Source organism: Aspergillus sydowii (assembly GCF_001890705.1).
Source record: "Aspergillus sydowii CBS 593.65 unplaced genomic scaffold ASPSYscaffold_17, whole genome shotgun sequence".
Lineage (NCBI taxonomy): Eukaryota > Fungi > Ascomycota > Eurotiomycetes > Eurotiales > Aspergillaceae > Aspergillus > Aspergillus sydowii.
In genome coordinates this window covers 152,948-176,275 of record NW_024467875.1, presented here as the reverse complement: position 1 = coordinate 176,275, position 23,328 = coordinate 152,948, and the positions used below count along the sequence as shown (strand labels likewise).

Here is a 23,328-nt window from a genome sequence, read left to right as displayed (position 1 = left end):
GGATAGCTGAGCGACAGTCCAAATCACTTCGCATCTGATCTGGCTCCTGAGACTCATGGAAAGGCTTCGAGCTCGATCTGCTTTCCGGAGGGTTTGTACAGTCCTTGTTTTGTAAGATCAAGCAAGAGAATGCCAGCACTGTGGACCATTTGCCGAAACGTCACGGGCATGCCGCTGGATGTGGTAGGCCGGGACGAAGAGAAGCAATTTGTGGTTTTTATGCATTCGCTTGCCTAAGATGATCAAGTAGATACTGATTGGTACTGCACAGGCATCCTGTTTGTTCGAGTGGGAACAAGACACCAAGTCCCAGGTCCTGTATGGATGATATGTGGTAGCGATGGATACCTGGAGCTGGACAATAACAGCCCGAGTCAGTGTAATTGGCATCGGATGCATCATGGTATCCAGGCATTCGATAGCAATCGGTCTGTCAGCCTGGCAGAGTGTAACCAGGTAAAATGCTGACCAAGGCGTCAACAACAAAGCCTCAAAGACAAAAGGAGGTACTTACAGTCATCAAACTTGTAGTGTAGCAACTGGCGATGGGTTGGAAAACATCCGACTTGTTCAAAGTAAACTGAAAAACGCAGAGACCAGACAAGCCGCAACCCTATCCGAGGTTCCACCACCAACGCCTTACTCTAATCTTCGTTAAATTCTCGATGTATGTNTGATGCTGGTTCGGATTTGCTGGCACACTCCCACGCCAGTGTGTCAGATGCACTGTCGAGCATTTTTGTCGTCAACACGCTGCGCTTTTCCTGTCAGCGAGAATATTTTTAGCAAGCAATCAACTTGTTTCCGCTTCTGCTGAGAGATATAATACCGTAACAGGTAGGATGTCAAAGTTGTTAATGTCGAAACAACCATGTTTTGTTGTTGTCGTCGTCGTCGTCGAATTGTCAGTCTGTCGGGTATGAGGATCTCACGGAGCATTGAGATAGTTTGTATAAGGAGCTTCAGTTATTCCATTGCCAGAGAGCAACTCTGAATAGACGGAAGAAAGCTATAAAATCCAAATATATAAAAAGGGGCGTCCTCGAATGGTATTTCGATAGGTCGATGCACAAATCTCAACCACTTGATATTGGTTGTCGACAGTGAGATAGGGCGGCTGAATAGCCTCAACGAATCATTCTAAGGAAAGAGATGATCGTCGATAAGTAGAGGAATGAAGAATGTTTAGCTGGGATTAACCCGGGCTCAACGCCTGTGTAACTCTGTGGCGACGCTTTCTTTGAAGGTGCAAATGGTGAATTGTCGACCTTGGTAATTTGACATTGATACAGACGGTGAGTTTCCGGAGATCGTTAATGTCGGCAGATCTACCTACCAGCTGGCCGCAAAGTCATCACTGGCAAATGGGGGTTTAAGACCAAAATAGGTACAGACAACAAGATCACCCGTTTCAAAGCGATGTGGGTTGTTCGCGGCTTTGCGCAGCAGCAGGGTGTGTTATATATATAATAGATGAGGAATTGGAAATATAAAAGACAGCTGAGATGTGGATGGAATAGAAAACAAGCGGGAGCTTTATAGACAACGAGGACAAGAGACAAAGACAGAAGACGAAGACAGAAAGCGAGGCCGAGTATGAGCAGACAAGGAATCGCCTGGCAGATGTGCAGTGACTGCGTTTGGATCTGTATGACGGGCTGGTTGATATTAGAAACTTGCACATGTCGGTGCAATATTGAGTGATACCGGTTACAAGCAAGTGAGACATTTAGAAGGGGGCATCGGGAATATACAGATTCAATTTCTTAGAATTATACACATCTCGCGATCGACTACGATGGAATACTGAGACAAGTATATCAGTCCCGAATGGCCGAGATTCGCTCAAACGCTAGTGGCCTCTATCCATACTCGTCCATCAACCAATCATCCAAATCTCAGGCAAACAAAATTTCAAGAAATTGACATGTCGCTGCGTTTCGACTTGTCCAGTCCAGGCTCTCGGTTCCGTCGTTTGTTGGGTAACAGTGCTGGCCGACTCGAGCAAACGAGTCCCATCATCCCGCGCGCTCAGCGGCGGGGATACGGAATGTCATTTTAGAAAGAGGACTGTTCCAATTGATTCATCCAAATTGAGATAGGGGTCTTCTCCAACTCTTGGGCTTCACGAGCTCTTGCTGTTCTGGCTCGCCCGTTGCTGCTCCTCGTACTGGGCTGTATAATACCCAGCGTAATACCAGGCCATCATAAGGTTTTTCAACCCTTCATCTTGGCCTAAATGGCTCGTCAGTAAGCCATCTCAAACAAACAGGTGCGTGACCAGGTTTTCAGCTTACCTTGCGGGAAAGCGGGAAACGGCATGGGAGGCGCCTGGGGAGCACCCGCCATGGGTTCTGGTTCTGTCTGCGCAGGCCCATTTGTCGTCTATATTCGAGTCAGTGATTGCTACAATCAAACGGAGTCAGAGAAAGACAGAAAGACAAAGAACATACCTGCTGAGCATGCGTTTCAGCTGCAGCGGGCTCAGCGGCATCGGCATCGGCCATGTCGTCGTCTTTCTCAACCGGGGCCCAGGACAAAGCAGGCGCCGACTCGGCCTCTGCAGCTTCCTGGGCCTCTCTCAGGACATCTTCGACATTCTCACCCTTGGCGTGAATGCTGTGGTAGAGCTATAAAAACAATCTCAGTCAAACTGTAGGCAAGTCACGTGCCAGGAGCAGCTCACCTTGTATTCTTCGACTGCTTCATCCCAGCTCTGAACAAGGGCGGAGTCGTCCCAGATTTCCTCCTGAGTTAGGGCCTTAGCAGCACCCTTGTTCTTCCCCATGACATCTGCAGTTAGCTGTTGCTGGTCCGATGTTCGCGTTGTTGATGAGGCGCGGAGTGGAGCAAGGCCAAGCAAGGGAAGGCGGAGTGGTCCTCACCGCCTTGCGATTCTGCAGCTCGAAAAATAATTTTCAGCAAAAAAAAGTTCCCGCTCGGTGCAGAATCAACATAATCCATCAAATTGCTACTAGTGTGACAATGGCTCCCGATAAGAAAGACAAGAAGCGCAAGGGTATGTATATTTTTCTTTTTTTGTTTTACGGTTGTCCCAGTTACTGATGCTCGTAGCCGCCGTTGCGACCGCCGATGTGCCCGTGAAGAAGACGAAGAAGGTCGAGGCCAAAGCCGCTGAACCGGTGCAGGAAGCGCCCAAGTCTATTCTGAAGAAAAATAAGGCCAATGGCTCGGCTAAAGAGGAAAAGGCTTCGAAGCCAAAGCCCAATGGCGACGCACCCAGACCAGTCAAGCCCCGCAAGCGTGCGGCTGATTATATGAGTGATGAGGACAGCGACGCCGAGGCGAGCGCCCCCGCGAAGAAGACTGCCGAGAAGGAGACCAAGAGCAAGCCCAGCGCAAAGAAGACCAAGCAAGAAAATGGTACAGCTGCTCCCGTCAAGGAAAAGGCTGCCAAGGCTGGTAAGAAGGCGGCGAAGAAGGTTGAGATCGTGCCTAGCGATTCCGAAGATTCGGAGGGCGAGGGAGTTGCATTGAACGCCGAGAGCGAAGGAGAAGAAGAAGAAGATGATGATGATCAGACTACTGCCCTGATTCGGGGCTTCGAGAGCAGCGGTGACGAAGACGAGTTTGGAGATGAGGCCGTCGACCCCGAAGCTCCGGTCCCCAAGATCCCCGACTCCAAGAAGGCAAAGCGCAAGATCCTCAAGCTGCAAAAACAGAACAAATCTGAGACTTCAGAAAAGCCCGGAGTTGTCTACGTCGGGTTAGTACTCCTTCCGTCTTCGCACATTTTATGCGGTCCTCTAACCATTTTCCAGACGTATTCCTCACGGTTTCTATGAGCACCAAATGCGGTCTTACTTTACACAGTTTGGCGAGATCACTCGCCTGCGTTTGTCGCGCAACCGTATCACTGGTCGCTCAAAGCACTACGCCTTCATTGAATTCGGATCCGAGTCCGTCGCCAAGATCGTCGCCGCTACCATGGATAACTACCTGATGTACGGCCACATCCTGAAATGCAAGTACGTGCCGGCGGAGCAGGTACACCCAGAGCTCTGGAAGGGTGCCAACCGCCGCTTCAAGACTACGCCGTGGAACCGAATTGAGCAGAAGCGTTTGAACAAGGGCAAGACCCGCGCCAAGTGGACGAAGAACATCGAGCAGGAGCAGAAGCGACGGCTTGCCAAGGCCGAGAAGATGAAGGAGCTGGGGTATGACTTTAAACTTCCAGAGTTGAAGAGCGTGGACGATGTCCCTGTGCAGAAGGCTATTGAGGGTGAGGCTGAAGAAGCCAAGGCTGTTGAGGGTGGTGAGCAGGCTAAGGCTATCGAGGCACCAGCCGAGCCTGAGAAGGTCGAGAAGACGGATGATACCCCCAAGAAGTCGAAGAAGGACAACAAGAAGAAGAAGACAACAGAGGCAGAGGCTCCTGCTGAGTCGCCCAAGCCCAAGGAGGCTGCGTCGCCGGCTACCAAGCCCAAGAAGGCGAAGAAGACCAAGGCCAAGGCCTAGATGATACTCTTTGTATTTCACCACAAAATCGCTTAGGGTTAATTGATTCGGAGTCTACGGTTGTCAGCATTTCCGTTTGCCATTGCTCAGAAATTAACCTACGTCATTTGCCTGGCCTGCATGACTCGGTTAATTTGATGTATTATTTCTTTTCTTAGGTAGTCCACGACTCAGTAAGATGTCTATAACCCCGCACCCCTCATTGCTTCCTCGGTAATCCCCCGCAAACAACTATATCAGCCGATGCAACAGTCTGTTTTGAGTGCAGTTTTATAGCCTTCAGTATAGTCTTCACATCCACAAACCAGTCTTATTTCCCAACCAAGTACAATGCCATTCCCTCTCACTCACCCCACAACTCGCGAACTCACAGGAGGCGACCTCCTCGCCCAAGCCCTCAAACACATCGGCACCGAAGTCGCCTTTGGCCTGCACGGCGGCCATCTCGATGCGTTTCTAATGGGCTGCGAGTCCACCGGGATCCGACTGGTCGATACGCGCCACGAAACCGCCGCTGTGCAGGCAGCCGAGGGCTACGCAAAGATCGCGCAGAAGCTTGGTGTTTGTTTCGTCACGGCTAACAGTGGGTGTGTTGCCGATCTTTTCTTTGAATAAAGTACCTTGTTGGTAGTTGGTAGGGGAGAGGCTGAACGTGTAGATTCTCCAATGGCATCCCCGGCCTCGCAACAGCGCTTGCAGACCGCTCGCCCATACTTTGCATCACGTCGTCGCCGCCGCTGCGAGACGCGGAGAACAACTCGCTCCAGGGGATTGTCGACCAGGTTGTTGTTTCGAGGCCGCTGACCAAGTTCGCGCACCGGGTGACGAATCCTGAGGATGCGCCGCGGATCGTTTCGTTGGCTGCGAGGACTGCGTTGGCTGGGGCGCCTGGTAAGTATTTCTTGCAGATAGATCATTCATAGTTTTGTTGCATTCTCGCAATCGAACAAGACGTAGTGAAATACTAACAAGCCCAGGCCCCGTTCTGCTTGACTTCCCGATTGATGTGCTGTTTACGCCCGTCCATGAGAAGCTCATCTCGTGGGGATCGATCTCGTCTCCTCCTTTTTATGCCCCAGGACCTCATGTCGAGGCTGTTAAAGAGGCCGTCAGTCTGCTTCGTTCTGCAAGCCGACCGGCTGTAATTATCGGCAGTGGAGGGCAGTCGAACGAGGTACACTCGCCTTACATTGACCATCCAACTACAATTAGGGCTAACACGGACAGACAACAACACAACTCGTCCACCTCTCCAACGAAACCAACATCCCCATCTTCGATACTCAAAAATGCACCCGCTCCTCGACCCTCGCGACAGAATGCAAATTCTACGGCGGCGGCGCCGACAAACTCGGTCTCCTCGCTGCCCTCAACAACCCCCAACCAGACCTCATCCTCCTCCTCGGCGCACGAACAGGAATGTTCCTCGGAGGCCGCAGCGGCGCCATAATCCCACCGCACGAGAAATGCAAACTCATTCACGTCGACGTCGACGGCGGCGAAATCGGCCGCACCCTCCCCGTTGACCTCGGCGTCATCTCAGACATAGGCCAGTTCGTTGCCGCCCTCAACGCCCAACTCCTTCCACAGACCCCGACCCCGACCCCGACCCCGACCCCCGTCGACAAAGACTGGGTGAAGACAGCAATAACCCTGCAATACCTCCCATCGCCCTATGAGAACGAGGCCCCAACAAGCCCATCCGGCCGCATGCACCCCTACCACGCCCTAAAGGCCTTCTTCGCCTCACTGCACGACCAATCACCCATCCTTGTCACGGACGGGGGCGAATGCGCCCTCTGGGCCGGCGCCGTAGCCCACCTCGCCTCCCCCTCCGCAATGCTCAAGTCCACCGGCGCCCTGGGCTTCCTCGGAAACGGATTCGGATACGCCCTTGGCGCTGCCGTTGCGGCCCCGGGTAAGAAAGTGATCAACCTGCACGGCGACGGCTCGGCCGGGTTCCATTTCATGGAGCTGGATACTTATGCGCGGCTGGGGCTTGACGTGCTTACTGTTGTGGTGAACAATTACTGCTGGGGCATGAGTTCGAATGGGCAGGAGCTGGTGTATGGGGAGGAGAACCCGGCGAGGCCTGTTAGTGCGCTGTCGGCTGTTACGGGGTATGATGCGGTTTCGAGGGGGCTGGGGAATCGGGGCGTAAAGGTGTTAAAGGTTGAGGATGTGGAGGGGGCTGTTCGAGTTGCTGTTTCTGCGAAGGGTCCTGCGTGTGTTGAGTTGGTTGTGGATAGTAAACCCATTCATCCTGTGACGGAGATGATGGTGGGACGCACTGAGGATCCGAATTTGGTGGTTGTGCCTTATTATGATAATATCCCGCGGGCTTATTACAAGGATTAGGTTAGGTATGTCATATTGCTAGCTACGATTCAGTGTTTATTTGATATTGGCGTGCTTTGGTGTAGCAAGAATCTTTATATGGTCGTTTGGCTTGACCAGCTCTTCGAACCCTTTCTCCACTACATCTTCCAGTATAACGCGTTTGGTTATCATCTTTTCCACGCCTTTGAAGCGTCCTGGTTCTGTTAGACTGGTCAACCATATATGGGCAGATAACTCACCAGACACAAATGCATCGACCGTCATCTGGAAGTCCCGTTCGTCATACGCCAACGAACACTTGTAGATAAGATCCTTCCACAAAAACGGGCCCAGTGGAAGCGTAAACTGCCAGCGTCAGCATAGCCTCCTCTTGCATCCAGAAGGGTTAAGAAAGGGTGTAGTAAGATAGGCTGTTAACATACCGGCGCCCCCTTCGGCACCGCCAGATTCACATAAACCCCCCTGAACCTCAGACTCTCACAGCCAGCCTGGAACCCAGCCTGCGCACCCGCACAATCAAAGACAACACCAACGCCCTTTCCATCTGCAGTCTCACCCCTGCACCTCTCCGGAACATCATCAACACTCGGATCAAATATCCCACTCACAATCCCAGTCTCCCGGACCATCTCCCTCCTCGCCGCCGACGTCTCAGACACAAAGATCTGCGTCGCGCCCCGAGCCCTAAGCACGAACACCATGGCAACACCAACCGGCCCAGCACCTGTAACCAGGACAGGCACGTCCTTCAAGTCAACTCCGCAGTTTTTGTCAGACAGACCAAACTGCGCCGCGGCGATAGAGAGGAAAATCTCAAGCGCATGCCACGCAACAGCCAGCGGCTCGATCAGGGCCGCGGCCGCTAGATCTATTGAAGTATCATTATTATCACCATCCTGGTTCCCATTCCTGTCTGATGGCTCAGGTTCGGAGAGAACATGTACATGATCGGCCCTCACAGAGACAACCTCCGAGAGACCGCCGCCGCCGCCCGAAATGCCCATGAACCCGAGCTTCTCGCAGCTGTTTGTCGCTGCGGCTTGACTGCAGGGTGTGCAGGCGGAGCAGTAGATGCGCGGGTCGACGATGACGGCTTGGCCTTTGCGTAGGGGTTTATTTGTATTGCCAGAGACAGAGCCAGAGGCAGAGTCTGGGACCTGCACGATCCGCCCTGTGAACTCGTGCCCCATCGTCACGGGCAGAAGCGCATTTGTGAGTGGGTGCGGGCCTGTTTTGGCGTTGGGGATTGCGAAGGGGCCTGCAGGGTCGGTTAGTTAGCATCTCCGTAAGAATTACTATGAACTATTCATGATAAGAGCTCAAAATAGATAAGTGGAAGTACCGCGAATATACTCATTCAAATCACTCCCGCAAATCCCGCACCACTCGACCTCGACCAGGACGCTGTCGTCGCTTGGTTCTGGGGGTGGGATGTTTTCGATGCGGATGTCGCCTGCGGCGTAGAATTGGGCGGCGCGCATGTTGTTTCTACTACCAATCACTGTCTCTACTACAGATTCGGAGTTGTGTTTATCTTGAGTTGTGGATTTACATAGATGGAGATGTTGTTCATACTCGGCTATCTCCAGCTTCGTCCGATGCTTCCCCTCACTTTCTCCTCAGCTTGTCGATCCGGCCCTCGGCTGACGAGGGTGGAGATTAAAGACAGACTAGACAAGATGATTATTTCTCTATTTTTGATTATGCTTTTTGAGTTACTTTTGTGCGCCGGGTAGGGCGTTGTGGCTTGTACGCGCCATATATAGGCTAATCGATACGAACAGAAATATGCAGCACTACAACTTCTTCGCATGCTCCGGCCGATGCGTCGTCTCGTAATCAATATGGACAAACGCACGATCCACATTCGGCAAGCTCTCCAGCTTATCCTGCAGATCCTCCGAGATATCATGGCACCGCTTCAGGGTATTCATCGGGTCCATGACGACGTCAACCTCAACAATAAGACGGGGGCCAGCGTGGTAAGCACCCACCGTATCCACAGCCTGGACGGCGGTGTGGTGCGTCATGGAGATATAAGTAATCACGTTAAGAATCTCGGGCTCGGCGCTGACGCCGATGAGGAGCTTGCATTCGCCAATGGAAGTGTGCAGCCATAGCGAGAAGATAAGGACGGAGAGAATGATGGCGCCCATGGGGTCGATCCACCATTTGAGCTTGGAGCCGCCGACCGAGGTCAGGATGCCGAAGCCGTTGATGAAAAGGTCGTTGCGGTGGTCTTCCCAGAGGATGCGCACTTGGGAGTACTTGTTGCGGAGCGCCCAGCAGTACAAGAAGAGGCCGAGCTTGACGCCGAAGGCGATGGTGACGGCGATGACGGAGGGGAGGTGGAAGGCGGTTTCGCCGCCCTCGGTGAGGCTCTGGCAGGAAAAGGCGATGAGGATGAGTGATACGGCCATCATGATGAAGGAGAAGTAGATGTTGCCGAGATTCTCGATGCGGGCCTTGCCGACGGGGTACTGCGGTATGTTTCCCTTTTTGGCGGCGCGGTTACACAGGATCAGGGTGACGTTCGATAGGGGGTCGAAGATGGAGTCGGCCATTGTGGTGAAGAGCGAGAGCGATCCAGAGGCGATGGCGCCGTAGAGCTGCAGGCCGGANAGGAAGATGTTGGCGATGAAGGATCCCCAGACCGCGATGCGCAGCTGGAGCTTGTTGGAGATATCCTGCTCCTTGGCATCGCGGACGTGGTCGTGGACCGGCTTGAGCAGATGCTCGATATGCTTATTCTGGCGTTTGTAGTATTTTGTTGTCTTTGAGTCGCCAGAACTGAATATGGCGTATGCGGGAGTACGGCGACGGCGAGTGTTGGCCGGAGTCTGCTGGATGTCAGAGAGCGGTTTAATGTGACTCTTCAAGTTCAGAGGATCGGCCGACGAAGCGTAGTTGGCCGCAGTGGATTCATGGTCTTCGGAGGTCGCCATGTTTACTGACGGTTGTCTGATGAGTTGGAAGAGGAGTCATCAGATCTTGGTAACTTATCCTATTATCTCTGCCTGCTTGGCATAACAGCTGTGCCACTTCAGCCGTTCAGATCCAACTGATTCAGTATTGGATCAGGTCTAACACAATACACCAGCCAGAACTGGGGCTCTGGAATCCTCTAACCCAGTTACCGGTGTTCCATTACTTAGAACTAGGTTTATCTTGCGTATTGATTTACTGACATTGGAAAGGAGAAACCTTGTTCATATATTTTCAAAGCCCCGCTTAGAGCTCCATCAATGGTACAGGCAGTCGATACTACTTACGGGTTCAGACAATCCATCCCACGTGCAATGCCCATCGATCACGCTGCCGCGCAGTTGCAGCTGACTGAGTAGAAGTAGAGCTCTTGTTTATTCTGGTGGACCACAAATTCGCTCTAACCCAAAGAAGCTAACCCATCACATGACCTCAAGCTCCACCAAATGCCAAAGAAATTTCCAACGTTGAATTCTTTTCTTTCTCTTTCCCAACTCCTCGCTCAAAGGATCGCATTCAAAGCTTACACACAGAGAATTCCTTAATTCTCTACTCTTCTCATCTGAGAAGAGCCCGCTTTGGGAGAAAGTCCCCGGACACCCTGTCCTTTCTTTTTTACAAAGTCGGTCAGGCATTGCGGAAACGCGCCGCCATAAAAGCAATTTGATAGCGGCTTACTGCCCTATTCCCTCCCGGTGCCGAGTCTGTGCCCGACGCCCTTTGGGGTGGATACAATGGTGGTGTGGACTGGTCTCGGAGAGGGGTTTATTGGGTTGCCTTTCGTCGTGTTTGGATAGTCATGCGATTGCTCGGTTCTATGTTGGAACTGGGTAACTCAATGGGGCTCATTCTTGAGGCGAGGAGTTCACTTTTTTTTCTCTCTTCCGAGTCTGTAGCTTATTGAAAGCGGTGACGAGTGCCTCTTTGAGATGTCCTTGGAGGTGCTGTTGCAGATGCTCTGTCGAAGGGGCCGGACTCTTGATTTACTCCTCTTCAATATTTCCCCATACCCATGCATCCGTTTATATATACACCCCTACCCTCCGAACACTAATGTGGTGGTTCAAATGATGATATACCAATCATAGAGTCAAGCACTGAAACTCCTACTTCGGTATGGGGTCGTTGACGATAAACGATTGTTTCTTATCTGACGAACATATACCATTGCATTGTGTCATAATTCTTAACTTTTTTTATTATTTACCTCTGCTAGTTCAATATCTTACCAACTCCCAAGTAAAATTAAATGAAAACATCAATCATTGCGTCTTCTTAGCCGTAGCAGGAACAGCCTGCACTTTCCCCTGGATCTGTAGAACCGCTCCCGTGATGATCTCGGCAATGACCGTAACTGCCGTCGCGCACACACTGTTCCAAACCTGAACGCTCACCGAACCTTGCGGAGCACGAGGGAACGACAATACCCATTCAACAGGGTAAGGAAGCCAGCCGCCAGGGAGGGCAAAGACAGGGGTCTTGGAGTATCGGAACTGGATGAAGATCTTGACGCCCGTCGTGCTGAGCCAACGCGCGGTCTTGATGAACCAGTCGAACGAGGATTTCTTCGAGGACAGTTCCTGGTCTGCACGTTGGAAGTAATACACGTTAGTCTAATTCCAAAATCCAAGCTTTGTAGAACCGTAGAGGTCGAAACATACTCAGAGCCTCGTAATCGCACAGCGCCTTGTCGTGTCGTCGCCGCAGTTTAGCCCACTTTGCGAATTCATCCTGCGAGCTGGTATTGTTCATCTCCCGCTTGAGCTGGACTACCTCGCGCTTCAGTTTTCTTTGTTCCTGGGCGGTTTGTTGCAACGATGTGGGGAGTCTCAGGTAGATATTCCATATCTGCAGCAACTTTGTTAGATGTGTGTGCATGCCTCAATGAGGGACGGGGAAAATGCGCACCAGGCTGTCAATGGTTGTCGCGCCAATGGTGTTCACCAGGAAGATGACAACATGGAGCACCAGGATCGTCCAGATGAGGGGAATCATGGTTGCGAGGCGTCAATGTAGTCGATGGTTGGATTCGAGTGGTTGTGTTTGTGGAGACACGAAGCGAAGGAGACCAAAATTCGCACACGCCGGCACTGCAGTATCGACTGCTACAGTATTGCAAGAGCTTGCAATGACACAAGTCCACAGATCTGCTAGCGAGAAGCAGCGACAGTTCTGGGCGAAGCTGAAAGCTGGCGACGAAGCTTGGGTAACGCAAAATGACGTTGTCACGGTTGGCAGCGAACTGCCAGATCTTCGGCGGGCGGCGTTTCTGATCTCCGGCCGAGACCAGCGGGGAGCTCAACCACCACCATGCAACAGGCTCCTCAATGACAGCCAAATGTCCGCCGCCGACCGATGCCTTTCGAGACCTGGCCCGCATTTTCACGACCAGAGGCGGCCGCATCCTTGAATTCGAGATCCTACTGCCGGGGCTTGGTCCCATTCTTGAAGATGATGGCGCGGTCGGAGTCTCGAAAAAGTACCTAGTACAGGCGTTTGTAACTGCGCGACAAATATTTTTCGACAGTTTGAAGGCGAACCCTAATTATACCGGCGGCGCTACTTTTTCAGGAAGCTCAAACCACGAGGTCCACGGCGAGGATGCGAATAAGGGCGTCGCAGTTGCCTCCGAAATCATCCTCCTCTTCGATTGCGAGCATCTGACGGCATGTAACTGGAGAAAGAAACGGCTAAGCGCCCTATTCAATTCGGATGAGGAGGCACTTATCCATGCCTTGAACATCGAACTCTCCTTGATGACAACGTTCCTCTGCTCCCCGCTCCATCGCCATACGAAGTCGCCGACACTCTGGCATCATCGTCAATGGATTCAGTTGCAGGTCATCCGACTGCGGAAGCCAGACTTCCAGGGTGTCCAAGAAATACTTCAAGGCGAGCTGTCTATTGCGCTAAGAGCAGGAGAGCTACATCCCCGAAACTACTACGCCTTCAGCTACATTCGACAAATGCACCGCATACTATCTGAGCTAGGTCAAGAAAATAGCGAAGCATGGAGTGTTCAACTAGCACAGTTCATCGTCAGACCTACACTAGACTGGTGCATTTTGCATCCAGGTGATATATCAGGCCTGATGTTCCTGCTCTATCTGCTGGATGCTGTTCCAGATGCCGCTCTTCGGCTTGAGACTGTCACCAGAATGGTTCGTTATGCTCTGGATACCGACTGGGAGCGCGAAAGCATTTGGACTTTCATCGACCTGGCGAACAGGAAATTCAACCTGCTTGAATCTCTGGGAGATTCACCAGCATACCCATGGAGTGCCTTGCGCGACTGTGCCTTGTCAGACAGCCCGCAGCAGGGCGAGATTAAGGCCGGCCCATCATGGAAGACGTGGCTTGGTAGGGCACGCATTCACTGGTCCCAAAGCCCACAGTTCACACATATACCACCCGCGTAACCAGGTTAAGCCCTAAGCCGGTCTCCTGCTCTATCCAGCATATATACCCATATCTAGTCTAATCAGAAAAGTCGCTATAATTAAACCAAACGCTTCAGATCTTCATTAAACGCCTCGCTAACAATCAAGCGTAGCTATCGTCAAAAGCAATGCACATGTCTTAGCCTGGACTCCGAGATCACCTCCAGATGTGAATACTTTGACCCTTCGATGAATGTTGTCCCAGCCAGCCCTAACCCTTATTTATCATATCGAGACCCCAAGCCGTATATATGTTCTGGAATGCGTAGTCCAAGTAAGGATAATAGGGCAGATATCCAAGAGATAACCAAAACACTTATATAACAATCCAGGCGCGCTCTCGCTGAGGAACGAACGACTGGGAGGGTCAAAGTATAGGTTCGTCTATCCAAAAAGTTCGATCGGGGAAATTTGACGTCGTCTCAGGCACAAGGCAGGTGTCATTTCTTCTTCCCTGCTAGGCCTTCAGCGGCTTTCTTCGCGTCGGCTATTGGTGAGAAAACGTCCGAGTTAGCATTTAGCTCTCATCTCCAAAGACTTGGTTACGGCAGAGCAGCGAATAATCATAAGGAAAGCGGCCCAGCAGTCTGGTTCAGTTCTTTGTTCTCGAGACTATGCCAGGGTCCGCGGGCGGGGAGAACAAAAAGCCATCCATCCTGCGACAAGAGCATTTGAACATACCCTTTGCTTGCTTTGCACGCATCTTTGCAGCATCATCTTCTTTCTTGCGAGCGAATTCGGTCCCGGATAGCGTATTTGCAGATTTCTACATTGAGATAAGAAAGCAGTCAGTGGTGAGGGAATTCGAGCACGAAAGGGGTCGAGCAAGGCTGAGCAAATTTCGTACCTCTGCGCCGGCTTTCTTGCGCTGCTTCTCGCGGTCTCGGTCTCTTTGGTTTCCACGAGTCATTTTGTATGGATTAGGTTTTTTTGTTCCTCGGACTTTTGATGGTAGAGTTTAACGTGTTCACCGTCTGGGGATAAGGATAGGATGGATCTGAGTTTGCCAGCTGAGGCCGTGCAAGCTCTGCATGCATTTCATTGGATGGTAATTCTGTAGGGGCAAATAAAACTCCCTCATGCTAAGGGTCTTGGCTTGTCTATTTTCGAACGGCTAGCTTTGTTAAGACTGATCACCTTGAAATTACGGGTTTTAGCGTATATAAAATATTTACCAGTATTCTTGTATTCTATTTGGCACTTGCCGGTATACAACCACAGGAGGGCAAAGTATTCTCAGACTTCCGCCAATATCGCTGAGGGCTACAAGCCTCCAACTTATGTATTATTCGCAAATTGCAGCCAATTCGTTACTAGATAATATAATCCATTCCGCTAATTATGTATATCAAGGCACAGCAAGAACTTGCATTTTTTCCGGCCCCTCAACCATGGTCCAATGTTCGATGGAAATTGACTCGTTTCCCTCCGATTCAATATCCAGAAGCTTCTGTATAGCTGCATCATCTCCACACCACTCTCTTAACATATGGAAGGACTTTAGTGTACTATCATGATAGGGCCCTAGGAGCTTTTCCTCCTTGTGGGTAGTATAGGTCATCAGGCGGATTGCTTCGGTGTCTCTTCCGTATTGCTTGTAAGTGACAGCTAAGAAATAGAGGCAATTCAGGGTGAACGGATGGTCAGGCCCTAGCGCTTCAATGCTTCCATTGAATGCTTCACTCTCTAGTTCCTCCACTCTTTTAGCGTCATCTTTGGCTCGATAGACATCGGCAAGGCGCAATTTTGACTCGAAGATACTGTGAGGAGAGGCATTTCCGCTCTCTTTTTCCTCTAGTATCTCCAAGTATAACGATTTGGCCATATCTACTTTCATTCGCTCCAAGTAAATGTTAGCGGTCATTGCCTTCCGGGCCCACGTCTCTGGGTGTTGCGGGCCCAGGACAGCTTCCGACACGGTCAAGGTCCGGACAGCGAGTTCTTCGGCTTCTTGTAGTTTACCCTGTGCTTGATATATCTTCGCAAGGGTGCTTGCACAGACTAGGGAGTCCTTATGCTCGGGACCATGAACCTTAGTTCTCCAAGCTAGGGCACACTGTACCAGGCCGGCTGCTTCTACCACTTTTCCTCGGTCATGATAAAGACTCCCCAAGCTTGCCATCGCAGTGATTGTGTCCTCATCATCTGCTCCAAACTCCGACTTTGAAGTCTCATATATCTCCACCCTAAGCTTTTCAGCCTCTTCTGGCCTGTCCTGAGACATGTATGTCGTTGCCAGGTTCGCCATAGTGTTGAGCGTGAGGCGATCGCGCGAGCCCAGGGTTTTCCGTCTAACCTCAAGAACAAACGAATCCAACTCCTCGGCTTCAGCCCATCTTCCTTGGTCATCGTAGGTTGCAGCTAGACCAGTAATGCTTTCTAAGGTTTCGGGATGCTCAGGGCCGAACTCCCGCTTTTTCTCCTCAACAATCAGTACATCTAGCTTCTCTGATTCTTGGTAGTATCCTTGCGACCAGAGGTAATAGGCTATCCCTTCCTGAAGGTGGATTCGCTTTCTTCGGACTTCACCATGGACTTCAGGGATAATTGACAGAACTGACTGGGCGTGTGGAAGATAAGTTGCACAAATACCCCAATGCTCGAACGTTGCATCGCGGTACACCTCGTCAAGCAGTTCCATGGCCTGTATCGATTTTTCTTCATACTTCTCATCAAGTATCAGCCATTTTCGCAGTACCAATTGCACCAATCGATGGAAAGAAAAGTTTCCCTTTTCATCTGTGGCCACAATCAGAGAGAAGGCTTTCAGTATTCCGAGAGCTTTTGTCAAATCCAGAGGACGTTTTATCCTGTGCTGAATGAGGCTTTTAGGAACAACATTTCGGTCAAGGAACGCGATGAGGTTAAGTATCTCGATTGCCTTAGGGTCCCTTTCCTTGATTTGATCGATTGAGACTATCAATGTTGTAGCAACCGCATTTGGGACTCCGGTGTCCCGTCCTAGGGTCTCGAATGGCTCGCAAAGAAGATCCATGCTTGTCTCCTCGCTGTCGTTGTATAGTTCTATATATTCGCCGATGCTCATTGAATTTTCTTGCATGAAGGCAGCAGCTTGGACTATGGCCAGTGGCAGGTGACCTAGCAAGCCAGCAAGTTCATCCATTTCGCACTCCTCAAGAACGTGGTCTGTCACATTGTTCTTGATGAGGTTCTTTGACTCTTCGCTGGACATAGGCTTAACTTCTATAACGGCGTTGGCTACACCCTTGGTGAACTTAACGCCAGCTGCTCTATTCCGTGTTGTCACGAGAATAGCTCCATGTTTGCTTTCCGGGAGGAACTCTAGGATTGCTTGGTTCGCATCAGGCTGCTTTCCCTTCTTGCTTGGTTCGAAAAGGCAGGTTTCATCTGCATTATCAACGATCAATAACCAATCATCGTGTTCCTTCTCAAGCCAGTCTTTGACACATATAAGCTTATCACATTTGGTGTCTGGGTCCGACGAGACGTGCTCATCGAAGATCGCATTGTAACCTTCGCGAAAGCGATCAATGCTACTCGCGCTGACCCAGAAAACTGATGGTTGGGATTTGGTCCCGATCTGGTGAGCAAATTCTATAGCAATTTGGGATTTCCTGGGCAGTTCAGCATAATTTCTAGGAACATCCATAAATGTAAGCTTACCCTACTCCCCCTAGGCCGAAAAGCGCAACCCGAGGGCTTGTACCGATGGGTACAATCAATTCATTAAGCTGGCTGAGGATAGGCCCACGGTCAACAAACCCTGGGTTCCGCTCAAATGGGATCATGCCTAACATAGCCGTGAGTATTGGGTCTCAGGGTCGTATCAAACCAACCTACATATTTTAGATTTGGGTTCTTCGTCAGCCAGAGTTGATCCCGCCAAAGTTGAACCGGCGCTGGGATACCCAAACAGTGACACCTCGTCACACTCTCTCATCGCTATGGCAGCAAATCTGGTAATGAGCCCCGAGACGTGTCTATATCTATCATCATCTTCGCTTCGATATCGACAGATACTTTCATGGTCACCGGCTAAAGCTACTGTTATCTCGCGTGAGTCGGGGAGACCAAATGTTGCGGACTTTTTCTCGACAATCTGGATGACCAAAGCGGTTAGGGAGATGATGGGCTTCTGCTGGGCGTTCATGAGTAACTCACAATTCCAAGGCTTCTCAAGGGCAAAGTCTCATAGAAATTTATATACTTATAATCTTCTAATAACTGTTCGAAATTTGCTGAAAGCTCATTGGCGTACAGGTCGTTCTCTTTCAATGCGTTGATAAAGGTATTGTTCTGGGTCCGGAGGAATGCCCTCACAGCTTTTGCAATGGTCTCTCCTATCTTTGCCAGATGGCTTCCACGATGAGGAGTGCCGAAAAAGGCTATACCGTACGTTGCTGTTGAAATGGAGCTGTAGATTCGTCCAAGTTTGGCTTGCACCAGTGCCTGGAGATGTCAGAACCGGTCTCTATATGTAAAATGATAGGTAATATACCTCTTTGACTACTATACCACCCAGACTATGGGCAATAAACATGATAGGTCGGAGCTCGCAGCCCTATTTCCCTTGGATGAGGTTCCATAAATTCACAGTACATATCATTACGTACCTGTCTCTCAATCGACAGCCTGCTAAGTAAATTCTGTGCTTGCTCGCGTACCCCTGCGGATGAAGATTGAATACTGACACTGGCGTTATATCCGAAGAGTAGTATTCTAGCCTGGGATAGCTGGCTGGGGAGAAAATCCCTCAGCCATATCTTCCCATCCAGCTCCCACGTCCGCTCGGCATGGCGTTCCTTGTTTTTGGGATTGAGTCCATGAATTGCGACAATACTATGTGAAATATGAGCACATCTACTGCTTAGATACGACCAAGGCAGAATCTTACTCGACCTTGGGATTCTTTCCTGGCACGAGTGTGCGCAGAAAAGTATCAGATTGCGGAATATCAGTCTGGAATGCATTAATATAGGTTAATGCGGTCTTATGGTAACTTCTGGACTTACCATAGCAGCTGATGGTATAACCCCTTGTCGTGGGCCGACTTGGGCCGCTGAGCATGCAAAGGCGCCTGCCCATATTTAAGATTCTCCACCCCGGTTGCTCTCTTTAGTGTGAGTAATACAGGCATGGGAACGTCCAATTGCTGGGTGGGGGTTCCAGGCGGCTGCATGCAGGAGCGGATCGGGCAGATAGCAGAAACGCCTTGCTGCGGGGACTGGTCATGGTGCATGACAGCGAATTGATGAAGTCTTTGGTCCCGGGATTAGTTTTGCCCAGAGAAGACATCAAATTAGACCTAAGCTTCAATAATAATTTCGAACTTGATTGCCGACGGAGCCGTTCGGAGCAAGCAAGTCCCTACCAACACAGTTTGGAGTTGGACAACTGCGAAAACGAATGCAGGACCCTGGATGCTCGTGGAGAGCCTAAGCGCCCATATTAGCCTAGGGTATCCGTAGTTCTAAAATAATCGACAAATTAAATGTGATATGGAGAAAGGCTGACGGGGCCGAGGGTGAGAAGAGGAGGAAAATGGAAGAAGCAGGGGCCAATCGTTTGGCGCTGAGTTTCAGTCGACAGAGCATCTCGTCCTCTCAACCACTCCATCCTCATCTCAAGCATCTAAGCTGCAACAAATACATCCCAACAGGGTCGTTCTCTGCCTGAAAAGGAAAGATGTGGCTCCATTCTTTACTGTTGGGAGGTTTTCAGAACGGTGAAATTTTGGTCATAGTACAGCTTCAGAGCACTCGGCGCTACAGGAGAGAAACACAAGGAACCCCCTTGGCGCTAAAATGAATGGACATCAATGGACTCGCATTCTCAATGGGCCTTCATTGTGTTTCAGGACCCTTTTCAGCCCATTGTGACTCCCACCGCTATCTTTGTGGTTGATTCATCGGGCCTGCTTCACAATAGGGTTCTCGGTGTCAGGCTGGATTAATAGCGCCCACCTGCCCAGTGGCCATGGACCGCCCTGGCTCTCCCTCCTTCTCTCTTGACGCCTTAACAAAGCTTCGTGGTTCTTTCTCTTCTTAATTATTCCCTTCAGTTTGTTCAATACCAGGTTTTTGCTGCTGGCCAGCGCCTTGAGCCTCTCTTTCTGTCTATTTCATTTCTTCTACAACAGAGTACAGGCATCTCCTGAGAACAAATCCCAGATAACGCTAGAGCTCGCATTGTACTACTAATTGTTGTATCCCTTTTCCTCGTTTTTCTATCAAGCACAACCGCAATTATGATGGCTTCGTTGAAAGAATCTCTGGCTGGCCCAGGATACGTGATTCTCAACGCACTTCGTGTCATAAACATCATCGTCTTTCTTGATATGATTGCGGCCCATGTGGTCATGCTGGTCAAGATTGACCTTCTGACAAGTTTCTTCGTTTTCGAAGCTGCCGGACACGCCATTGCAATTGGCGTCTGCAGTGAGTGCTTTCTATTCCAACCTCCGCTTTCCTTGATAGACCTGCTAACAGAGACCAGTTTTCCTCTTAGTATCAGAACTCCCATTCTTCCGCGGATACTTTGACCGTCACTGGCCATGCCTCGGCGAAGACTCTGGATTTGTCACACTAGCGTTCGCAATGCTGATACTTGGAATTGGAGCATTGGGCGACCTCAATACTAAGGCTACAAGCCAAGAAGAGCTTGGGCTCACATTTTGGAGAATCATCATATCAGCGGGAATATTGGCTCTCGTTGTCAGTGCCCTAAATATTGTCGCGGTAAGTCTCATTTCCCCTACACCTTGGTTTACACTAATTGGCATACAGAACTTTGCTTTTGCAGACCGCGATCTTGGTGTTAGTGCACGCCACGTGCGTGTCTATGGAGCCGTTGCTCCGCAGAAGGTTGCCTCACGAACATGCAGTCAACGATCATTTCGCCTCAGCACCAAGCGTGAAGAAATATTACCTTCGTACAGTACATCAAGCCCTCCACTTCGCCGCTCCTCAACGGCAGCGAGCATGCCGCGCATCCCCATCAAAGTCTCCCCACCACTCAACCCGGTGCGAATGCCCAGTGCAAATGATTATGCACCGTCGTCAAAGTACTCCCGAGATTCATCGGGAGTCACCATGCCAGATCTCGCTCACCATCCGGCTATGCAACAGCCCAACTATTTATGAGCGCGTTAGCAAGGGAACCCCACTAAGTCTTCATCATCTATTGAAGCCGAGAGAGGTGAAATAAAAAAGCGGCGTTGACCTATCAGTTATATTAGCGATTGCAGTATTATTTTATGGTCCTTTTATTTATCTTGTTGCATGTTATTGTCTCCTTGCATATTATTGTCTTCAGGTATCCCTCTTTATTGCACTTCTTGTTTCTTTTCTCTTTTTCTGTACAATGCATGGGTTGTAGCAAAGTGACATGAAAGAATTCTCTTCTTGGGTCTCTTATTCATCCGATTTGGAAGGTCGGTGTGTCATTGGTGTGTTATAGCGATATCACAGGAACGGTCATGACCTCTCAGCTCCAGACAGGCACAACATCCAATTGTAATGATACTGTTAATTCACATGCTCCACACACGCCCCATCAGATTTGGGACCAGTAAGGTGTGCTTCTTTTGCCCTCTTCTGAACTTCCTCATCCTCGCGCTGGATGTATTTGAGCGGGCGTCTGGTCGAGGTGACGTCTGGGTCTCCGACAACAATCAATGGTGGGTTGGAACGGTAATACGCGTCTATGTCTTCTAGTGTGCGGTTTGCTTTGATGATGTCAGTATGAATATGTATAAACCAACTCGGAATGAACGAATAAGGTGTGTGACTTGTAGACGGGATGGAACTAGATTGGGAGGTAGGGCAAACGTGGATCAGTACGAACCAGTTTCAGGATAGAAGAAGTATATAACCGGCAGGAAGACTGCGTTCAGGACGGTCCAGACAATCCAGAACTTCCAGCCAATATTCTGGATTCCGATCGGGGTGATCTCGACTATGGCGAAGTTTGTTATCCTTTGCGTAGAAGAGATATTAGTTTAGACTTATTCAGTGGGCAAGAAGGTACTACTGGGTGGGTTCGTGGGTGGATAGATGGCGTACCAATTTGTAGCCGTTGCAACGGCTGCTCCTTTTGTTCTCATGGGCAATGAGTTGATCTCAGTTGGGTATAGCCATGGGACACCAAGCATTCCCATTCCGAAGGCGACGTGGTAGAGGAAGAAGAAAGCTACTGAGGCGGTGCCGTATATGCGATCAGTTGTTGCGAAGCGAAGTAGGATTGTTATTACGAGGAAGGAGAGGAATTGGCCTGATCCGGAGAGGAGCATTAGGCCTCGACGGCCGAAACGTTCGATCATGGTTACGGCGACGCAGGAGAAGATGAAGTATGATGTTGCGTTACAGGCTGTTAGGAGCCGAGCCATGGTGTTTGAGAGACCGACGGAGTTCATCAAAACAGTGGGCAAATAGTAGGACATGATGTTGATACCTTGAAGATATTGCCTGTTAGTGACTAGGTTCCTGTGAGATCTAATAGCATTGAATATGGGTATCCCGTTATAAAACAAACCTTGAAACTGTTGGATCGCTTGTGTACTGGCCCCGAGCACCAGCCGACGAAGTGTCTTTGTGCTATCGGTCTTGTTCCGGCGTACAAGGTCTCGCCAGCGGACAGCGTTGTCTCTTTCGTATGCGATGCTGTATTTTATCTCATCGTATTGGGTTCGAATGTAGGGGTCGTCGATGTCCATGGCTTCGATACATGCAAGTACCTCGACGGCTTTATCGTCATGGCCATGGGATAGGAGCCATCTGAATTCACGTTGCGTTAGATCATTTCCCTCTTTTCGATGCCGTGTAAAAAACCAACCTTGGGGATTCTGGAAGCCACGGAATGGTTGCAAACAGAACGATGATGAAGAAAAGCTGTAAGGCGAGAGGCAAACGCCACGCAATAGCCCCTCCTTGGAAAGATAGACCGTAGTTGATCCAATTAACAATGCAATAACCACCAACGTTGAGCCCTAGTTCGAGGATAACGAGTTTTCCTCTCCATTTCGCCTGTGCAGTTTCTGTTTGCCAGACTGGCGCTGTTGCAGTACTCAGACCATTGCCGATACTGCAGCTATTGTTAGCCTCCATATATATGTACAGATGTCCTTGAATATACTTGCCCTAGCACCACTCGACCCACGAACATCTGGGCCAAACTGTAGGATGACGCCTTAAGAATTGTCCCAATGGCCATGATCAGACTTCCAAGGAGAATGGTCTTCTTTCGTCCCAACCTTTCACCCGCCGTAAAGGCAAGCATAGCACCGAGGAAACAGCCGACATCGTAGATAGCGGTAACCGTGGATAAGACTTTTGTCTTCGTAGGTCCAACGAGGTCATGGATCTCGAGGAAATCCGGTGTAACAACCACACCGCCTGTGAATCCATCGGTTAGTCCTTTTAAGGATTAAGAATGGGAGTATCAGACATACTGAAGACACCTTGGTCGTATCCAAACAAAGTCATATCAGTCGCGCAAGCCAGCTACGCTCACAGTCCCATCAGCACCCCATCGTAAACACGTCGTCAGGGGAATAACTCACGGACACCCAGAATGTCAGCCATCCTCCAGTAAATCCCAGGTAGGGCTTTTTCGTCCACGCCATGATGCCGATATGAAGAGATAGGTATAGATTCGACAGCTCGGGTATATGAGATTCCACGTTACAGAAGGCAGTGCCCATCTGGGCATTCGGGGTCGGCCATTATATAGAGCCATCATAGTGGCAGCACTACACCTCGATCTCCAGTTGTATGACCCCAGACCAGTTTGGTCCCACTCTGCTAAGCCCCAGATGGGGTTGGCAGGACAGCCTTCGTCTTGACTATGAGCGAATTCCTCATCGACTCTCTTGCCTCCTAGGCTCTAACTCAGTTCCGTGGTCGCCACCTAGTTACCGGAAGAAGAGGAGATATGTTTAACGCCAAGCAGAAGATGGCCATTATTGGAGCCCGAGTACTCCGGGATATCCCCATGTTGGTATTGTCTTGCTATCATCCACCCCCTGATCCATTCCAACCTCATCCGGGCCAATCACGGAGAATCGACCGCATAATAGTATTTGGATCCCCGCTGCCCCGTCATG

General features: G+C 50.3%; 11 protein-coding genes across 11 annotated transcripts; 4 read left to right on the top strand and 7 right to left on the bottom strand.

The window, feature by feature from the left end:
- Positions 1 to 1,742: 1,742 nt before the first annotated feature.
- ASPSYDRAFT_51169 (uncharacterized protein) lies at positions 1,743 to 2,827 on the bottom strand. Its single transcript, XM_040848237.1, has 4 exons — positions 2,687 to 2,827; positions 2,454 to 2,630; positions 2,298 to 2,385; positions 1,743 to 2,235 (listed from the first exon to the last, which is right to left on the bottom strand). Exons 1-4 carry the CDS (start codon positions 2,786 to 2,788, stop codon positions 2,126 to 2,128), a joined length of 477 nt encoding a protein of 158 aa, XP_040696873.1. The 5' UTR covers positions 2,789 to 2,827; the 3' UTR covers positions 1,743 to 2,125.
- Positions 2,828 to 2,985: 158 nt separating this feature from the next.
- ASPSYDRAFT_163166 (uncharacterized protein) lies at positions 2,986 to 4,479 on the top strand (the record flags this gene model as incomplete). The annotated part of the gene is made up of 3 exons (XM_040843139.1): positions 2,986 to 3,019; positions 3,076 to 3,727; positions 3,783 to 4,479. The coding sequence occupies 3 exons, from the start codon at positions 2,986 to 2,988 to the stop codon at positions 4,477 to 4,479; spliced, it is 1,383 nt and encodes a 460-aa protein (XP_040696872.1).
- A 330-nt stretch (positions 4,480 to 4,809) lies between these two features.
- ASPSYDRAFT_212835 (thiamine pyrophosphate-binding protein) lies at positions 4,810 to 6,837 on the top strand (the record flags this gene model as incomplete). Its single annotated transcript, XM_040844054.1, has 4 exons — positions 4,810 to 5,066; positions 5,138 to 5,370; positions 5,457 to 5,653; positions 5,707 to 6,837. The coding sequence occupies 4 exons, from the start codon at positions 4,810 to 4,812 to the stop codon at positions 6,835 to 6,837; spliced, it is 1,818 nt and encodes a 605-aa protein (XP_040696871.1).
- An 18-nt stretch (positions 6,838 to 6,855) lies between these two features.
- Positions 6,856 to 8,457, bottom strand: ASPSYDRAFT_540549 (uncharacterized protein). Its single transcript, XM_040848788.1, has 4 exons — positions 8,162 to 8,457; positions 7,242 to 8,077; positions 7,059 to 7,164; positions 6,856 to 7,013 (listed from the first exon to the last, which is right to left on the bottom strand). The coding sequence occupies exons 1-4, from the start codon at positions 8,298 to 8,300 to the stop codon at positions 6,874 to 6,876; spliced, it is 1,221 nt and encodes a 406-aa protein (XP_040696870.1). The 5' UTR covers positions 8,301 to 8,457; the 3' UTR covers positions 6,856 to 6,873.
- Positions 8,458 to 8,615: 158 nt separating this feature from the next.
- Positions 8,616 to 9,764, bottom strand: ASPSYDRAFT_62264 (cation diffusion facilitator family transporter; the record flags this gene model as incomplete). Its single annotated transcript, XM_040850098.1, has 1 exon — positions 8,616 to 9,764. One exon carries the CDS (start codon positions 9,762 to 9,764, stop codon positions 8,616 to 8,618), a length of 1,149 nt encoding a protein of 382 aa, XP_040696869.1.
- Positions 9,765 to 11,066: 1,302 nt separating this feature from the next.
- ASPSYDRAFT_36624 (guided entry of tail-anchored proteins factor 1) lies at positions 11,067 to 11,799 on the bottom strand (the record flags this gene model as incomplete). The annotated part of the gene is made up of 3 exons (XM_040845449.1): positions 11,067 to 11,389; positions 11,466 to 11,652; positions 11,713 to 11,799. The coding sequence occupies 3 exons, from the start codon at positions 11,797 to 11,799 to the stop codon at positions 11,067 to 11,069; spliced, it is 597 nt and encodes a 198-aa protein (XP_040696868.1).
- A 332-nt stretch (positions 11,800 to 12,131) lies between these two features.
- On the top strand, positions 12,132 to 13,223 carry ASPSYDRAFT_36623 (uncharacterized protein; the record flags this gene model as incomplete). Its single annotated transcript, XM_040845448.1, has 1 exon — positions 12,132 to 13,223. One exon carries the CDS (start codon positions 12,132 to 12,134, stop codon positions 13,221 to 13,223), a length of 1,092 nt encoding a protein of 363 aa, XP_040696867.1.
- A 461-nt stretch (positions 13,224 to 13,684) lies between these two features.
- Positions 13,685 to 14,154, bottom strand: ASPSYDRAFT_94895 (4F5 domain protein; the record flags this gene model as incomplete). Its single annotated transcript, XM_040853043.1, has 3 exons — positions 13,685 to 13,731; positions 13,926 to 14,010; positions 14,092 to 14,154. The coding sequence occupies 3 exons, from the start codon at positions 14,152 to 14,154 to the stop codon at positions 13,685 to 13,687; spliced, it is 195 nt and encodes a 64-aa protein (XP_040696866.1).
- A 273-nt stretch (positions 14,155 to 14,427) lies between these two features.
- ASPSYDRAFT_51164 (uncharacterized protein) lies at positions 14,428 to 18,630 on the bottom strand. Its single transcript, XM_040848236.1, has 8 exons — positions 18,239 to 18,630; positions 18,121 to 18,185; positions 17,840 to 18,065; positions 17,725 to 17,787; positions 17,388 to 17,675; positions 17,067 to 17,325; positions 16,890 to 17,016; positions 14,428 to 16,840 (listed from the first exon to the last, which is right to left on the bottom strand). The coding sequence occupies exons 1-8, from the start codon at positions 18,239 to 18,241 to the stop codon at positions 14,593 to 14,595; spliced, it is 3,279 nt and encodes a 1,092-aa protein (XP_040696865.1). The 5' UTR covers positions 18,242 to 18,630; the 3' UTR covers positions 14,428 to 14,592.
- Positions 18,631 to 19,214: 584 nt separating this feature from the next.
- ASPSYDRAFT_540484 (uncharacterized protein) lies at positions 19,215 to 20,556 on the top strand. Its single transcript, XM_040848786.1, has 2 exons — positions 19,215 to 19,663; positions 19,722 to 20,556. The coding sequence occupies exons 1-2, from the start codon at positions 19,474 to 19,476 to the stop codon at positions 20,366 to 20,368; spliced, it is 837 nt and encodes a 278-aa protein (XP_040696864.1). The 5' UTR covers positions 19,215 to 19,473; the 3' UTR covers positions 20,369 to 20,556.
- A 196-nt stretch (positions 20,557 to 20,752) lies between these two features.
- Positions 20,753 to 22,848, bottom strand: ASPSYDRAFT_62259 (sugar porter family MFS transporter; the record flags this gene model as incomplete). Its single annotated transcript, XM_040850097.1, has 8 exons — positions 20,753 to 20,952; positions 21,072 to 21,202; positions 21,290 to 21,677; positions 21,759 to 22,000; positions 22,059 to 22,307; positions 22,363 to 22,618; positions 22,675 to 22,726; positions 22,786 to 22,848. 8 exons carry the CDS (start codon positions 22,846 to 22,848, stop codon positions 20,753 to 20,755), a joined length of 1,581 nt encoding a protein of 526 aa, XP_040696863.1.
- Between the last annotated feature and the right edge of the window lie 480 nt (positions 22,849 to 23,328).

Excerpts from the sequence above, each read along its gene's own strand:
- ASPSYDRAFT_51169 (XM_040848237.1), bottom strand. The coding sequence starts at position 2,788 with ATGGGGAAGAACAAGGGTGCTGCTAAGGCCCTAACTCAGGAGGAAATC. Across the intron at positions 2,631-2,686 it reads AAGCAGTCGAAGAATACAAG|CTCTACCACAGCATTCACGC; the intron begins GTGAGCTGCTCC and ends TTGTTTTTATAG. Across the intron at positions 2,386-2,453 it reads CTGAAACGCATGCTCAGCAG|ACGACAAATGGGCCTGCGCA; the intron begins GTATGTTCTTTG and ends ACTCGAATATAG.
- ASPSYDRAFT_540549 (XM_040848788.1), bottom strand. The coding sequence starts at position 8,300 with ATGCGCGCCGCCCAATTCTACGCCGCAGGCGACATCCGCATCGAAAAC. Across the intron at positions 7,165-7,241 it reads CGGTGCCGAAGGGGGCGCCG|TTTACGCTTCCACTGGGCCC; the intron begins GTATGTTAACAG and ends TGACGCTGGCAG. Across the intron at positions 7,014-7,058 it reads GGTCGATGCATTTGTGTCTG|GACGCTTCAAAGGCGTGGAA; the intron begins GTGAGTTATCTG and ends TAACAGAACCAG.
- ASPSYDRAFT_51164 (XM_040848236.1), bottom strand. Across the intron at positions 18,066-18,120 it reads GGAAAGAATCCCAAGGTCGA|TATTGTCGCAATTCATGGAC; the intron begins GTAAGATTCTGC and ends TATTTCACATAG. Across the intron at positions 17,326-17,387 it reads CCTTGAGAAGCCTTGGAATT|ATTGTCGAGAAAAAGTCCGC; the intron begins GTGAGTTACTCA and ends TTGGTCATCCAG.
- ASPSYDRAFT_540484 (XM_040848786.1), top strand. The coding sequence starts at position 19,474 with ATGATGGCTTCGTTGAAAGAATCTCTGGCTGGCCCAGGATACGTGATT. Across the intron at positions 19,664-19,721 it reads CATTGCAATTGGCGTCTGCA|TTTTCCTCTTAGTATCAGAA; the intron begins GTGAGTGCTTTC and ends AACAGAGACCAG.